Below are 18,615 nucleotides of genomic sequence, written 5' to 3' on the forward strand. Positions count from 1 at the left end.
CGGCCATTTTAATTTCTCCGCTGGCCAAACGTCTTGTGCAGAGCTGCAGTCTCAGTGGCGGAGGCTGGAAGCTGGCCTCAGCGAAGACTCGTCTGTCTCTGGAGCGTCACAGGAATCAGTCTCATGTTCTCCACTCCTCCATGACCATCACAGTAGCTGCTCAGGATTCGGCCAGGTCCAGGATATAAAAAACCTTGGGATCATCTCGTCGTTGGTCTTGGATCGAATCAGTAACTCTGCATAGTCTGAGAGCCTCGGGAAGAGTATCCCCAGGTGGAAATGGAGAATAAAGAGAGTAATTAGCGTAGCTGCTGTTCATAGTGTATATCAACAAGATGCAGAACCTGTGTGGAAGCCCCCTAAGTGGTGCACTAAGTGTATGCTTTACTGAACAGATAGGTTTTTAATCTAGTTTTGAATTGGGAGAGTGTGTCTGAGCCTCGGACGTTATCAGGAAGGCTATTCCAGAGTTTAGGAGCCATAAATGAGAAGACTCCTTTACTCGACTTTGCTATTCTAGGTACTACCAGAAGCCCTAAGTTTTGAGACCTTAAAGAGCGAGTTGGATTGTATCTCACAAAATCTCACAAAATCACAACAATTTGTGAAAGTCTTGTGAAAAACAATGTAAACATGGATCTCTTTGAGGTAGCTTTTTAAATGCATGTTTAGCAAACAAGCAAATGTACCTACACACAAAAAAATACAAACTGTCACAAAACTGCATGAAGTTGCAAATTTGATTGGTTGTTTGTTCATTTCATATACAGGACTTTTAGGGCCCTATCATACACCCGGCGCAATAAGGCGCAAGACGTGTTTGCCCCGATGTGTTGCTATTTTCAGACCAGTGCAACCTTAATTTTCCCATTTTCCACCATGTTGTTTAAATAGCAAATCCATTTGCGCCGCTTTGTATACTCATGGGTGTTCTGGTCTAGAAAAGAGGTGTGTTAAGGCGCAATGTTGGCGTGTTGCTATTTTGAGAATCTAAAATAGACTGTACAATAGACCAGCTGACAGCAGGTCTAAAGTCCAGCGCAGAGCGTGTTAGTTGCGCCTCGCTTACACATTGCTTGAAACACACAGGATGTACAGCAATACACAAATATTTTTACAAATGAAAAAGAATTAAAGGAATAAAATATGACAAAAATATTATTTTCTACATAAATATAAAAACCAGTAACTGCATGCCTCCTTCACCTTTGGCGGTTTCTAGATTTGTCATCTCTAGATTTTTCTACCTGTCAGGTTTTGGATTATATGGGGAATGAAAACAGGACGTGTGTTTGGATATAACTCTTTACTCTATAACTTTTTTTGACCACACTTCGTTATTATTGTATATTTATTTGTTTGCTGAGAATTAGAACTGAATTTAGAAATAGTTTTGAAACAAATCTGAAATTAATTATGTAGGCTAATGGATGTCTGTGCGTAGCCAACAACACTGTTTCCTTATCTACAAAAGAGAGGAAGAGAAAGTGAAAGTAAAGGCCGATTGGAGGAGGCTTGTTTTTTATCCTTGCACTGCAGATGGTCTGTTTAACTCTGTTTTCTCTCGCTAGTGTAACGTTAAATTTTTCCACTTACAAAGTCTGCCATGTAAATAACAAATCCGCCATGGTGAGACACATCTGACTCCTAAAGGGAATGGGAGATAAGATTCTGATTGGTTTATTCTCAAAACACACCCGTAACTCATTAAGAGAATAAGCTCAACCCTGTTAGACCATACGCCGAGGCGCAGAGCGTATTTTTCTGTCCTTAAATTAGCAAAAGTGGATTCAGACACCCTCTTAATGCTTTTGCTGTCAGGGTTCTGCCACTCTGGTCTTGTTAATTCTTGTTTTGTGGCAGAATCCGGACACTAGCTCTGTCTTGTCCTGTCCTGTTAGTGCTCGGCTCGAGTTTCCTTGGGTCGAGCACTTGTTTTGCCATTGTCTCGGTGCGCGTCATCAGAGGTGCGCGCGGACCGTGTTTGTGTTGTTTCGTCAGCATCGCGCTGTTTCATTCTCAGCGTCTCCGTCTAGTTGGTTTCGGTTTTGGTTGGCGCTGAGATGAAACATGCTCGTTGCATTTATGTGAGCGCACGGTAAAGTGTTTTCACTTATCGTGTGCTCGTGTCTTGCGTTGTCAAAGCACGCGGCTCTGTTTACATTGGTCGCGTGCTTTTGTTGTGTGTTGTTGTCTTGTCATACGAACACGCGGTTAATGAGTTCTCTCATTGGCTGCGTGTTCTAGTCTTGTTTTATGTGAGCACCTGGCTTGTGTTGTCTCTTTGTGTCATGTGCTCTCCCGTCTATCGTCTAGTCCCACCCTCCTTGTTAACCCATTATTAGTTAATTATGTTCATCTGTTTGTGTAATAATTTACTCCTGCTTATATTCACCTCATGTCTGCTGTCCTTTGCCAGTTCGTTGTCGATATTTCCCTGTCCTGTTGTGTCTAGCCCTACTTTGTCCAGCCAACCCAGTCAAGTTTGTTTTTGCTTTATTATTCATGTTTTCCCCCTCGCGGTAGTTTGTTTTGCTGTTTTTGCCTTTTATTTTGTTTTATTATAAATAAATTCTTATTTACCCTGCACTTGGGTCCACGCCCCTTTTTCCCCTCTACGAACCGTGACATTTGCACCCTGCGCTTTAGACTTGCCACCTAGATCATTAAAATAGAGCCTTTAAAGATTAAAAACATCCATAATTGAGTGCATTGATTTTAGGGGTGAATTTCTTAAAGAGGTGACTGTTTCGATTAGATATTAAGATGTGTGCAAGGCGATCAAGAGGAAATAAGAAAATATAATTGTAATTTAACAAAAAAAGCTTCATGAAATTTAGCTGGAAGTCTGGCTTGAAGGCCTGCGTTCTGTCAGGAACACCAACCTCAATGAAGACTAGCAGTAACTGGGACTTGAGCTTTGATAACTCATGTTGAAGCTTTTTGCTTTGACACAAAGACCAACATCTGACTGCACTTGAGAGAAAGAGAGAGAGGGTCTGGTGTGTTTTAATGGAGCATGTAGAGATTAAAGCATCTGCACTGTACAGTGTTGTTTACCAGACAGCGGCTGATTGAATGTGATTAAATCAGTTTCTGTAACAAGGATGCAGCTGTTTTTAGATGTTGAACACGCAATCTGTTTTACAGCCAGCGTTAAATCAACACTGATGATTTTTCTTTTGTTTGAAAACTCTCAATGATTGTGAGAAAAACATACAGACCGTTTTACTTATATTCAAATTAAGATATGAGTCACACAACCAATCAGAGACAAGAACCAATGCCTCGGTTAAATAATTCGCTGCCAGTTGTTTGTTTTTCGCATGCACGTATAGAACTGTGTCATCAGCATACATCTAAATATATTAGTAGTTCGACAGACTTGTGGGAGGTCATTTATATACCGACTAAACAAGATAGGGCCCAAAATGGATCCTTGAGGAACTCCATAATTACTGATTCTGTATACTGATTGCTTATTTCCTATTTGTTAGATATGAAGTCATCCACATTATAGCCTCTGATGAAAAGTTAAAAGTAGTGAGCTTTGAGATGAGTACCTCATGATTTACTGTGTTAAATGCCCTTTATAAATCTAAAAAAACCCTCCTACTATTACTCCATCTCTGTCAAGTTTGGATTTCATATTCTCTATAACAGTGTTTCCCAACCCTGTTCCTGAAGGCAGATAACAAGATAACAACTAGCAGATTCAGTTGAGTGATTAGTTCTAAATCCAAACTGCATTGGATGTAAAGGGGTATGTCCCGCATTCAAGTAAGCAATCAATTGCTGTGTTACCTATTTCTCTGCTACTTATGCAACTGTAGGCTCTGCCATGCCGCATACCTTGATGCTCATGACAAGAATAGCATGTGTAGTAAAAGTGAGGTGTGCATCGCCGTCATGCATGAGTGAATGATATTTTTGCACTTTTACACATAATAATCCATGATCACATTACACAATACTGAAACCGCAAGTCAAAATAACACTGTCAATATATTTGAGACCCCCAAAATTTTACAAATCATATTTTCAGGGGAGCTCATGCCTTATTTAGGGCAGCAGAGCTTCCCCTAGCTTCCCCGTAGATCGCACCCTGCTTAATCCAACACAATAATGTACTATGAATGAAAGAGAGTTTCACCTTTTTCATTTGATTTAATTCAGAGTTCAGAAGTTCTGGAGCTTTGTTATAATATCTGCTCTCTCTGTTTTATTCTATTGTCAGGATACAGTGATGGCGTTGCATGCGCTGTCAGTTTACGCCACCTTCAGCAGTGCAGAGTCCATGGATCTCACCATCAGAGTGAATGGAGGCTCCAGCACCGTGGCCATATTCAGCATAGACAAATCCAACTACCTACTCCAACAGAGCCACGACCTGCCCGTATGCAGAGAAATCTTTAAGAAATAACACTTTGATTACACAGGGCTGAATTAAAGCAAATAGCATAGAATTAACAAGAGGCAACACTCTAGTGCGATTTGGGAAAACGGCCACTAAATGGGCGCGGTGGCCATTTTGGAATGAAACCTCTAATTGAACCACAGCATATTATAAGTCTGTAAAATAAACTATTAAAAGTGCTGATATTGTGATAGTAAGTGTTGTATTGTCGTCTTTCAGGTTGTATCTCAGCTTTAATGCGCTTTTTAAATAAATAAATAAAAAACCCAAGAAGCTGCTTGCCATCGTGAGAGCAATGAGATGGCGATCACTTTCACTCCAAAATGGCGGATCGCAGTGCGGTTGCTGGGCGCTGCTGTTGCAATGGAACGTTCTATTGAGTGTCGCCTCTTGGTCATTCTAAGCTCTTTGATTAAAGTGATCAATAGTCTCGATAAAGGCATTTTTTAAAGTTACAAATTATATACAGTTGAAGTCAGAATTATTAATTATTTATTTTTCTTTTTTAAATATTTCCCAAATGATGTTTAACAGAGCAAGGACATTTTCACAGTATGTCTGATAATATTTTTTCTTCTAGAGAAAGTCTTATTTGTTTTATTTCGGCTAGAATAAAAGCAGTTTTTAATATTTTGTAAACTATTTTAAGGACAATATTATTATCCCCTTTAAGCTATATATTTTTTCGATAGTCTACAGAACAAACCATTGTTATACAATAACTTGCCAAATTAACTTCCCTAACCTGCCTAGTTAACATAATCAACCTAGTTAAACCTTTAAATGTCACTTTAAGCTGTATAGAAATGTCTTGAAAAATATATATTATATTATATATTATAAATAAAATATTATTTACTGTCATCATGGCAAAGATAATATAAATCAGTTATTAGAAATGAGTTATTAAAACTATTATGATTAGAAATGTGCTGAGAAAATCTTCTCTCCGTTAAACAGAAATTGGGGGAAAAAATAAACAGGGGGGCTAATAATTCAGAGGGGCTAATAATTCTGACTTCAACTGTATATTTCAAATAGATACTTTTCTTTAGACATTATTATTCATGACATAGTATCACATGCTCTCACATTATCAGTGCGGTGTAAGCATTATCTAAATCAGTTTTACATGGATATTAAAATACATTTAAACTATGCATTTGCATTGGAACATGCATTGTTTTTCTTATTATTTATCATGAATATGTAGACATTAAATGAAACATTAGGCCATGAAAATTTACTTGAAAGTCATGGAAAAGTTGTGGGGTTTTAGTAGTAATACTGTGTATGAACCCTGTGTATTAATGTTGGGTTTGCATTTACAGATCGAATCTGAAGATGGGGTTGACATTGAAGTGGAGGCAGAGGGTACAGGCTTTGCTCTGTTTCAGGTACTTCTAAACACACATCAAACGTCACCATAGTGTGTGTCAAGCTGTGCTCAAAGAAAAATAGCTGTTATTATTATACCATACAATACAGTTTGTAAAGTAATATTTTCTGACTTTTAGTTGATATATTATATGAGAGACTTGCTTTGATTACCCAATAAAGTTGATCTAATTGGATTTGAAATGTTAACATTAAATAAAAGTTATAGCCAGTTGCTCATTACATGACTAGTTGACCGTTTTGTATCATAATTTAACAATCATATCTACACTCATCAAAAATATTTAGGCCTAACATTGTATGTTGTAATGTACATTGTAATGGCGCCGATGAGAGCAAACATGTGGTGAGTGTTGATCCGCCAGCCGAGATCAATCGAGTGTTTTTGGAGAGAGTGCTGAAAGACTCAGTGGATCTGCTGTTTTTAATGGCCCGAATCTCAATACGTTGCATTCACTGCGTGTTCAGTGCAAATGGCTGCTAAATGTAAAATCTCAGTGCTCATTCAAAGGAAGACGATGAAGGCTCTTTTGTTGAGCCCAATGAGCCTTACATTTAAAAATAGAGCAAGGGTGTTCCTTTGGTGACATCGCTTTGACTCACACTAAAAATGGCGGACGTGAAACAACAATATTCAATAACGGTGGGCGGGGGGACCGCACTCCTACGTCAAGTTGCGGTCGGTCTCAAAACTGCTCCAATTGGTCCACCGTTTTTATGTCGTTAAATTAAAAAAAAGTACTGGGTGTGTTTGTATCACCCCAATATAACTGTCTATACACTATACCTACACACATGTCTGTCCAAAACAGCATGAAAAGGAGATTTTTTTATATTTTAAATATCAGATGTCTTACATTTAATGCAGACAACTAAAAACAGTGGTAGTCATCATCTAACCGTATCTGTAGTAAATATACAGCTGACTGGATGAGGTCTCAATGGGGATTTCTGTGTAGGTGGAAGTAATGATACACTGCATGGAGTGAAACTGCACACTGTGTGACGTTATGTGAAAAGGGTCTATTGGATCTGACTTTTTATATATATCTATATCATATTCATATCTTTTGGATTTTAACAGATTTAGATTGAGTCTGTATCTGACAACATACATTTAAAAAAAACTGACAAAATAAAGAAAATCAAAACGTTGCTAATGATAAACTTCATCGTGATTCAGTTTTGTGGAGTGGACTATTGTACTACTAAAACAGGTTCAGCAGCTGTGTAAACCCCTGAAAAGTTTCTTTTAAATGATGCAATGTAAGAAATATTGTGTCCTCATCAGCAGTCGGATCCCTTCTTTTTTCAGGCCAGAGTTTAATTATACTTGTGATCGTTTCGCCATGGATTACGTGATCCAGCCCAGACACTGTTTTCCTCATCATCGAGACACTAACAACATCTTGAGCTGCTTTATCCACAAATCTGTTCTGCAGAAAGAGGAGATAACCTCATCGCAGTTTCTGCTTCAGGCATGAATGAGTCCTAAAATGACTTGCAATACAGTGAGCTCATTAATATTGCAAAAATAAATGAAGACCAGGAGGGGGAGAATTATGGGTTGGGGGGGTTAGGGGGGGAGTGAGGGGATGGACCCCTCTTAATGGTGAGAATTAGTTTTCGCTGATCTGTATCTTAAATATTTATAATAATTATTAAAATAATACGGGTGGCACGGTGGCTCAGTGGTTAGCATTGTCACCTCGCTGCAAGAAGGTCGCTAGTTCGAATCCCAGCTGGGCCAGTTGGCATGTCTGTGTGGAGTTTGCATGTTCTCCCCGTGTTGGCGTGGGCTTCCTCTGGGTTTTCCTCCCTAGTCCAAACACATGCGCTATTGGAGAATTGGATGAACACAATTGGCTGTAGTGTATGAGTGTGTGTGAATGTGTATGGATGTTACCTAGTACTGAGTTGCGGCTGGAAGGGCATCTGCTGCGTAAAACATATGCTGGATAAGTTGGTGGTTCCTTCCGCTGTGGCCACCACTGACAAATCAGGGACTAAGCCGAATGAATGAATGAATTAAAATAATAGATAATATAAGCATACATTTGACCACCCCTATATTGGGTCATACCATTACAGGGTTACATAATCTCTCCAATCAGTCTAAGTGAGAATTGTTTAACAGTCTGGAACTGCCAGATCTAGAGCACGGATCGACATCATAAGTGTTCACAAGACACTTTTCTTATAAAATCTGAGTTTGTATTTACATTTAGCTTCAAAGTAGTCAAATTAGACGCATAGTTTGACCTATTTTGACCTCTGAAATAGCTAATCAGAGGATACTGTGGGTCAGAATACACTGAACATCTCTCTCAAAACACTGAAAACTGAAATATGTCTTTTTATTAAATTGGGTGTCATTTAATTAAATACATAAACTTGATTTACTGAAAGATGTATTACACAAACTAATATTGGCATGTGTTTTATATTTCAAAGCAGCCCCGTAGTATAATATTTAATAATTGGCTTGAATTATTGTTTCAGCTTACTGTGTTCTACAACGTGATGAATGCGAGAAGATCGCTCAGACGTCGTGACATTCACACAGATGAGGCCTTCTACTTGTATGTGGACATTATGGATAAGGAGGAGTACCATGTAAACCTTTACACATGTTTCAGGTGAGCTGTGGGCCATATTAATTTCATCAACACACACACACACACACACACACACACACACACACACACACACACGCACACACTAAAAAGTGGTTTATGTCTCCAAAAGCTTCTAAGAAGTATTTGGATGCTTAAGTCAATGTATAAATGGACGCTATTTTACCTATATAGGCACAAAGTCTAAAGTGCATGGTGCAAAAGCATTAAGAGCGTGTCCAAATCCACTTTTGCTATTTTATGGATGGATAAATACACTTTGCTCCCCAGCGCATGGTCTAATAGTGTTTAGTTTATTCTCTTATTGAGTTCTGGGTGTGTTTTGAGCATAACGTACATTAAACCGATCAGAGTCTCATCTCCTATTCCCTTTAAGAGTCTGCGTTGCGACATGACACATTTGCTATTTACATGACGGACTTTGTAAGTGGAAAAACTGACCGCTTCACTGTCAAGAAAACAGTTAAACAGAGCATCTACAGCGCGAGGATAAAGAAAGGGCCTCCTCCATTCAGCCTCTTTACTTTCTCTTTACTTTTCCTCTTTACTTTACTCCTTTACTTTCGTGGATAAGGAAACGGTGTTGTACCCTCTCCACTGAAGACATCCATTAGCCTACATGTTTAATTTAGTGTAAGCACAAAGATTTGTTTCAAAACTATTTCTAAATTCAATTTTAATTTCCAGCAAACTAATAAATGAACAATAATAATGAAGTGTGGTCAGAAAACTAAGCTATATCTAAACACACGTTCTGTTCTTATGCCCATTATGGTAATGCACACGTCTACAAAACCTGACAGACGGACAAATCTAAACTTGATTTTAATAAAACAAATGCATATGATAAACAATGCTGCTAATAATAATAACATTATACAAATGCAGATTGTCATGAATAAACAGACCCCCCCCCCCCCCCCCCCCCAAGGTGAAGAAGGCATGGAGGCAGTGGTTGTTATGTTTATGTAGAAAATAATCATTTTTGTAGTATTTTAATTCTTTATTGTTTTCATATGTAAAGATATTTGTGTATTGCTGTACATCCTGTGTGTATTAAGCAATGTGTAAGCGTTTGAGCTTGCATAAGCGCAAAACTAAGCGCTCTGCGCTTGACTGTAGATCAGCTTTTAGTTGGTCAATGGTGTAGTCTATTTCAGTTCTTCAAAATAGCAACACGCCAACAATGAGCCTTAACACACTCATTTTTTCAGACTAGCACACCCATGAGTCCACAAAGTGGCACAAATGGATTTGCTATTTGAACAATGTGGCACAAAATGTGAAAATTACAGTTGCGCTGGTCTGAAAATAGCAACAAATCACTCCAAACATGTCTTGCACCTTATTGTGCCGGGTGTAAGATAGGGGCCAATGAGTTAATAGTGCAGTAAGGTCCAAAATAAATCAATGCAAGACGTACATTCACAGGTTTCGATTTTTTAATAATGTATTAGTAGATGTTAAAATGATAAAAAAGTTACATAATAAAAAACATTCTTTAGCGATTTAATCGCATCTAAAGCAAGTTTGTTTTGACTTAAAATATACTAGCATGTGTGTGCTGTGTTCATTTATTAAGTACATATAAAAAGACACATGCATGCATATTTAAGAAAATGTTTATATTTAGATATAAAATATATACAATATAAATCAAAATTATGAGCCCTCCGTTCATTTAAAAAAATATATTTTTTCTTTTTCAAATAATTGCCAAATAATGTTTAACAGCAAGGAATTTTTCACAGTATTTCATTCATTTTCTTTTCGGCTGAGTCCCTTTATTAATCCAGGGTCGCCACAGCGGAATGAACCGCCAACTTATCCAGCATATGTTTTACGCAGCGGATGCCCTTGCACTGGAAACACCTATACATTCTCATTCACACTCATACACCACGGTCAATTTAGCTTATCCAGTTCACCTATAGCACATGTCTTTGGACTTGTGGGGGAAACCAGAGCACCCAAAGGAACATGCGGATTCCACACAGAAATGCCAATTGACCCAGCTGAGGCTCGAACCAGCAACCTTCTTGCTGTGAGGCGATCGTGGTACCCACTGTGCCACCGTGATGCCCCCATAATAAATAAAATGTATTATTATTTTTATTATTATTGAAGTGTGTTTAAAGCATGATCTTTGTTGTTTGTTTCAGGCTGAGGGGAGGTCAGGGTCTGAATCAGACAGGTATGGCCATATTGGACGTTGGTTTACTGACAGGCTTCAGTTTGGCTCAAGATGGCGTTCAGATTGACGATACAGTCAGAAGAGTAGAGACGCCATCAGGGCGAGTTATACTTTACTTAGACAAGGTGAGATCCTCTTATTTACTATCTTCATAAACTTCGTACTTTAGCTCAATGCAAAGAATTATTTACTAACTCTGTATTTTTGTCTTGTCTTCCATTGCATCAACAATTAATATTTTCTGTCACATTTTGTTTTTACCCCATTTTGACTTTAAAGGGGGGGGGCCTATTATGCCAAAATCACTTTTACAAAGGGTTGTGTGGAAATGGTGTGTGAATATAATTAGCTTCTAATGGTAAAAATTAATTAATTCTATTTTTTATAATCACACTTGATAAAAACAGTCTGCAGAAACACTTTGATTGACATTCTCCCTTTGTACGTGTCATCAGAGGGAGAAAGCTCCGCCTATTAGTGACAACCTCAGGAAGAGACATTTGCTCCATTTGTTAAAGTGACAGTCACCAAAATGGCACAATTAGGATCAAAGCCTATAATGAGCAGTTTCATAGAGTTATGAAAATGATCTGTGTGGTATTTTGAGGTGACATCAGAGAGTAATGTTACATCTTGTAAAGTGGGACATAATAGGTCCCTTGAATGACTTAGAACTAAACGGTCACTTCTATGATTAACTATTTTGCTTAGGAAAATATGTTCTTGTCATATACACTGAATAAGGGTAATTGTGGTTATAAAAATGTAAATACTCAGTACATATACAATGATGGTAAACACAGTTAAAAACTTTACATGTATTATGATTACATCGTTATTTTTGATCTCTAAAAAAGCTGTGGAGACAGTGCTGGGATCAGCAGATGGGAAGCTCAATAATATAATAATAATACTAATAATACTAATAAATAATAATAAACATTATTCCCTGTCAACTCAGAAAATTTGGCAATGTTTTTGACTTACGAATATGACTTGTTTTTATTTTTTATTAAATAAAATGTTACCTCTTCTGTAATTTTCTTCACTCTTTAGATGTTGCCAAGCCTAAATGATAACATTTGAACTAAACAAACATGGGACGATTTATTCCATCACTGACAATCCTACAGTATATCTGAAAATGTCACCTAATAACTCTTATAAATATTATATAGTGTATATATGAGCAATATCGGCATGAAATGCCATCAGTCTAGAGAGATTTCCCAGTATTTCTCTGTTGCAATCGGGATATTAACCTCAAAAAAAGCCCAAGCAAAGCAAACACTACCAACTTAGAAAAGTCAATTACCTGTTTTATAATGATATATTTGATGATGATTTGATCAGCGTTAGTTAGAAATTACACTGGGTTTTTCTCCTCTGAGAGCTTATAATGCGATCTCTGTCATCATCTTGTGGTGGAACGTCAACCGTCTTTGCTCTGCTCAGTATGACAGGCTGGATGCCGTTGCGCTGTATCTCAGAAATTAGAAATATTTAAACTAGGCATCATCCTTATAAATAAACTGCACAGTTGCAATGTAAACAACTGCATTCTTGACTAAAAAAGCCTCAAAAGCACATTGTTGTCCAACAGCAGCAATAAACTGTAGTGAGTTTATTGACCTGCTGTCACTATATATATACACACACACACACACACACACATCCATATATATATATTTATCTATGTGTGCATATATATGTGTGTGTATATATGTGTATATATATGTATGTATGTATGTATGTATGTATGTATATATATATATATATATATATATATATATATATATATATATATATATATATATATATATATATATATATGTGTGTATGTGTGTGTGTGTGTGTGTGTGTGTATGTTTGTATGTATGTATGTATGTATGTATGTATGTATATATATTTATTAAAAATACTAACTAAGAAACAATCCAATCTCACCATTTTTGTCTCGCATCATCACAGGTGACCACAGTGGAACAGTGCCTTGAAATATCCACCATAATGGACTTTAAGGTGGCCGGTGTCCAGGATGCAGTGATCATCATCTACGACTACTATGAGCCACGTAAGACTCTTTAAATATTTACTCCAAACTCTCTGATGCATAGATATTCACATGCTTTTCTGATGTACTCCATAATGCTGATAAGGTAAGTAATTTAAGTAAGTTAATAAAGTATGTAAAGTAAGTAAATAAGTTAAGTAATTTAAGTAACGTAAGTTAAGTAATAAAGGAATTAAGTGAGTAAAATCTAATCTAATATGACTTTTTATCAGTGATGTTGTTGTTTGTATGCTTTTTGTGGATAATTATTCATGAACGATTATGATTGTAACTTGTATATTGGATACTTAGTAGTACAAGTGTTCCCATGAATATAGCCAATGCTGCTAATATAGTATTAAAACAAACATAAAATAAATAAATAAATAAAGTGAAGTAAATATAGGAAGGTAAGTAAATTAAGTAAGAAAAGTAATTTAAGCAAGTATGTAAAGTAAGTTAAGTAAGTAAAGTAAATAAAGTAAGATATTTAAGGTAAGAAGGTAAAGTTAAGTAATTTAAGTAAAGAAAGTTAAGTATGTAAAGTAAGTTAAGTATGTAAAGTTAGTTAAGTAAAGTAAGAAAAGTAAGTTGAGTAAAGTTAAGTAAACTAATGCAATGCTAAGTAAATAAGTAAAAGGTAAGTGAAGTAAATAAAGTAAGTAATTAGGCAAGTAACTTAAGTAAGGTAAGTAAAGCAAGTATGTAAAGTAAGTTAAGATTAGATTAGATTAGATTCAATTTATTGTCATCACACATGTACAAGTACAAGGCAACGAAATGCAGAAGTAAATAAAGTATGTAAGGTAAGTGAAGTAGGTAATTTAAGTAAGTAATGTAAGTTAAGTTAGTTAAGCAAGTTAAGTAAATCACGTAAAGTAAGTTGATTAAGTAAAGTAAGTAATGCAAGTAAAGTATGTAAAGTAAGTTTATTAAGTAAGTAAAGTAAGTTGAGTAAAGTTAAACTAATGCAATGCTAAGTAAATGAGTAAAATTAAGTAAGTTATGTAAAGTAACTGAGGTAAGTGATGTAAATAAAGTAAGTAATTTAAGTAAGTAGGCAAGTAACTTAAGTAAGGTAAGTAAAGCAAGTATGTAAAGTAAGTTAAGTGAAGTAAATAAAGTATGTAAGGTAAGTGAAGTAGGTAATTTAAGTAAGTAATGTAAGTTAAGTTAGTTAAGCAAGTTAAATAAAGCATGTACAGTAAGTAATTAAGTAAAGTAAGTAATGCAAGTAAAGGATGTACAGTAAGTTAATTAAGTAAGTAAAGTAAGTTAAGTAAACTAATGCAATGCTAAGTAAATAAGTAAAATTAAGTAAGTTATGTAAAGTAACTGAGGTAAGTGATGTAAATAAAGTAAGTAGGCAAGTAACTTAAGTAAGGTAAGTAAAGCAAGTATGTAAAGTAAGTTAAGTGAAGTAAATAAAGTACATAAGGTAAGTGAAGTAGGTAATTTAAGTAAATAATGTAAGTTAAGCTAGTTAAGCAAGTTAAGAAAAGCATGTAAAGTAAGTAAATAAAGTAAGTAATGCAAGTAAAGGATGTAAAGTAAGTTAATTAAGTAAGTAAAGTAAGTTAAGTAAACTAATGCAATGCTAAGTAAATAAGTAAAATAAGTAAGTTATGTAAAGTAACTGAGGTAAGTGATGTAAATAAAGTAAGGAATTTAAGTAAGTAGGCAAGTAACTTAAGTAAGGTAAGTAAAGCAAGTATGTAAAGTAAGTTAAGTGAAGTAAATATAGTAAGGTAAGTGAAGTAGTTAAGCAAGTTAAGTGTGTAAAATAAGTTAATTAAGTAAAGTAAGTTAATTAAGTAAGTAAGGGAAATTGAGTAAAGTTAAGTAAATAAAGTAAGTTAAGTCGGCAAAGTTAAGTATGTAAAGTATATTAAGTAAGATAAAGAAAGTAAGTTAAGTATGTAAAGTAATTAAGTTAAGTAAATTATGTAAAGTAACTTAAGTGAATTAAATAAAGTATGCAAGGTAAGTGAAGTAGGTAATTTAAGGAGGTAATGTAGGTTAAGTAAGTTAAGCAAGCTAAGTAAAGTATGTAAAGTAAGTCAATTAAGTAAAGGTAAGTAAAGTATAATGCAAGTAAAGTATGTAAAGTAAGTTAATTAAGTAAGGAAAGTAATATGAGTAAAGTTAAGCAAAATAAGTTAAGTAAATAAAGTAAGCAAAGTCAAGTAATTTAAGTAAGATAAAGTAAGTTATGTAAAGTAATTAAGTTCAGTAATTTAAGGTAAGTAAAGCAAGTATAAAGTAAGAAACGTAATTTAAGTAAGTGAAGTAAATAAAGTTAAGTAGGTAAAGTAAGTTAAGTAAAGTAAGTAACGGTTAGTATGTAAAGTTAATTAAGTAAAGGTAAGTAATAAAAGTAAGTTGAGTAAAGTAAACTAATTAGGCAAAGTAAGTAAGTAAGTATGTATGTCATAGTCATTGTTCAAAAATGACTGAATTTTATTTGTTGACTTGTTGTGTGAAATGACCGTCACTGCAGGGGTTTCAGTGTTGTGGTTTATTGTGTTGTGATCTGCAGGCCGGAGAACGGTGCGCTCCTACACGTCTGAGAGGAGACGGGACATGTCTGTGTGCTCTTTCTGCGGCTCAGATTGTTCTCTGTGTGGGACTCAAGGTTTCAGCACTGATGGGACGCCGTCCATCAACCATCATCCACTTCTGGCTCTGAGTTTGACCACAGCGCTCATCCTCCTCCTGTACATCTACAACTAATCAATGTTTCACTAAATCACTGCCATTTTAATCAATAACATTATAAAGCCAGGAAAACTGTGGATAAACACTCATTTCTAAACAATAGATGCTGTAAATGTGTAAGATCCTGTGTACATGATGGTAAATTTGCTAATTTAATTCAGTACAGCTTTGATTGATTTAATAAGAGTTTAGAGAAAGTTATTTTAATAATGACCTTAATTAAAAAATAAATAAAACATTAATTGATAATTCATTAAATGAATTCATTTACATGTATGTTTAAATAAATCATGCTTTTTAGATATTTTTTTTCTAATGCATTCATTTTTATGCATTAATTAATATGCAATCAATTTATATATTAAAATGCAATAATATGCTATTTTTAATGCAGTTTTTATTTTAATAATGATTGACATTGTAATTCATGGTCAGTCGCACTGCTGAAATATAACTGTAAATGTTAACACTGATTCTTAAACATGATTCTTACATTCCATATCATTATTGTTATTATAATCAACTGTAATAAATGTTATTAACGTTTGATAATAATTATGAATAAACCTTTTTTTTTAGATCATTCTAATACACCTTTATTGTTTACTATATATATATATATATATATATATATATATATATATATATATATATATATATATATATATATATATATATATATATATATATATATATATATATATATATGCATGCACAGGAACTTTAATTCTAAATGAGCAAGCTCAAGCGCTTCTGGTGAAACTCACTGCATTTAAGATCTGGTTTCTTTAAAATCAATGAGATACAATATAAAGTGAGCATCACACAACACTATAAGCACTGCATTAAAATGCATTGTTCCATATCATGTCTTTAAAATATGGAAATTTATTTTACCTCAGTATTTTCAATGGAGTTTCAGCGCTTGCCTGCTGCTTCTGATGGTGCTCGCGTTTAAACGAAATTTTACCTCATTTTATGCTTGTAAAACCGAAATGAATGTTTATTTAACTGAGTATATGCTATTTAAACTTCATTATCGATGCTTTAAAAGGAACCTTAGGAAATTGAAAATAATCACGTTCAATTCAATTCAATTCAATTCAATTCAATTCACCTTTATTTGTATAGCGCTTTTATAATGTAGATTGTGTCAAAGCAGCTTCACATAAAAGGTCACAGTAAATAGGAACAGTGTAGTTCAGTTTGTAGTGTTTAAGTTCAGTTCAGTTGAGCTCAGTTCAGTGTGGTTTAATAAACACTACTGAGAGTCCAAACACTGAAGAGCAAATCCAACGATGCGCAGCTCTATAGATCCCGAACCATGCAAGCCAGTGGCGACAGTGGAGAGGGAAAAAAAAAACTTCACTAATGGCGGAAGTGAAGAAAAAAAAAACCTTGAGAGAAACCAGGCTCAGTTGGGCACGATCATTTTAATTTCTCCGCTGGCCAAACGTCTTGTGCAGAGCTGCAGTCTCAGCGGCGGAGGCTGGAAGCTGGCCTCAGCGAAGACTCGTCTGTCTCTGGAGCGTCACAGGAATCAGTCTCATGTTCTCCACTCCTCCATGACCATCACAGTAGCTGCTCAGGATACGGCCTGGTCCAGGATATGGAAACCTTGGGATCATCTCATCGTTGGTCTTGGATCGAATCAGTGACTCTGCATAGTCTGAGGGCCTCGGGAAGAGTATCCCCAGGTGGAAATTTATATTTATATGTAATGTTTAACAGTGGCTGAAAAACACTTGCTGTGCATATAATCGTTTTATTAGCCTAATCTACTGCATAAATCTATGTCTTGTTGAAAACTGCTATTCATAAAAATGCTGGTTATCGCTAGGCCCACACGGAATCTGCGTGCACAGAATTTTGCAGATTTCTACCCATCATTGATTCTGTTTATTTGTGTAAATGTGTGTACATTTATATTTATTCAGTTTTTAAATTAATTTCAGTATAATTATTGACTAACATGAAAATATTCGTATGATTTATGTACAATACAGTTTGTAAAGTAATACTTTCTGTCTTTTAGTAGAGATATTATATGAGAGACTTGCTTTGTTTACCAAATAAAGTGGATCTAATTGGATTTGCTTTGTAAACATTGAATAAAAGTTAAAAAGGTATTACTTTTTATTTTATATATTAAGGTTTTAGTTATGATATTCCTAAAATCATTCCACATAAAGCCGCAGATTTTTAACACAATTCTGCGCAGAAATAGCAAAAAATGTCCGCAGATTCCGTCTGGCCCTATTTATCGCTGATGTCTGCAATTACAATAATTCTCAGCAGTAAACATGCCTTTTTTTTTTTATCGTGACAGCTGCAGCTTGTAAGTAGGTCTAATATCAGCAAGCAACTGAGGGTATGATTATTGCATACGATTATTGGAGTCAAGTTGGTTTTATATTCGCACATTTGTTTATTTTTCAGCACTTGCAACTTGTGACATGATCACTATGAGCTCTATTTTAGCAATCTAGGCGCAAAGTCTAAAGCGCATGGCACAAAAGCATTAAGAGCGTGTCCGAATTCACTTTTGCTATTTTAAGGACAGAAAAGTACGCTCTGCGCATGGTCTAACAGAGTTGTGCTTATTCTCTTAATGAGTTCTGGGTGTGTTTTGAGCATAACGTGCATTAACCAATCAGATTCTCATCTCACATTCCCTTTAAGAATCAGTTGTATCATGCAATGGGGCATTTGCTATTAACATGACGGACTTTGTAAGTGGAAAAACTGAACGCTTCACTAGCGAGAAAACAGTTAAACAGAGCATCTGCAGCGTGAGGATAAAGAATGAGCCTCGTCAATTTGGCCTCTTTACTTTCTCTTTACTTTTACTCCTTTACTTTCATGGAGTAAGGAAACGGTGGAAACTCACTCCACTGAAGATATTCGTTAGCCTACATATTTAATTTCGTCTGTTAAGCACAAAGATTTAATTCAAAACTATTTCTAAATTCAGTTTTAATTTCCAGCAAATTAATAAATGAACATAATAATGACGCGTGGTCAAAAAACTGAGTTATATCCAAACACATGTCCTGTTCTTATGCCCCATATGGTGATGCAGAAGTCTCCAAAACCAGACAGACGGACAAATCTAAACTTGTTTTATTAAAACAAATATAAATATGCATATAATAAATAATACAGCTAATAATAATAACATTATACAAATGCAGATTGT

General features: G+C 35.2%; 1 protein-coding gene across 1 annotated transcript in view; it reads left to right on the plus strand.

Annotated features, from left to right (window-relative positions):
• Positions 1-15,625, plus strand: part of cd109 (CD109 molecule) — a 65,818-nt gene extending 50,193 nt beyond the window's left edge. Inside the window, 6 exon segments of the mRNA XM_056480641.1 lie at positions 4,238-4,396; positions 5,749-5,814; positions 8,318-8,454; positions 10,614-10,770; positions 12,617-12,719; positions 15,238-15,625. Of these exon segments, the coding sequence (XP_056336616.1) occupies positions 4,238-4,396; positions 5,749-5,814; positions 8,318-8,454; positions 10,614-10,770; positions 12,617-12,719; positions 15,238-15,431 (816 nt within the window). The 3' untranslated portion in view covers positions 15,432-15,625.
• The last annotated feature ends 2,990 nt before the right edge of the window (positions 15,626-18,615 follow it).

Source organism: Danio aesculapii, chromosome 20, assembly GCF_903798145.1.
Source record: "Danio aesculapii chromosome 20, fDanAes4.1, whole genome shotgun sequence".
NCBI classification, from domain to species: Eukaryota; Metazoa; Chordata; class Actinopteri; order Cypriniformes; family Danionidae; genus Danio; species Danio aesculapii.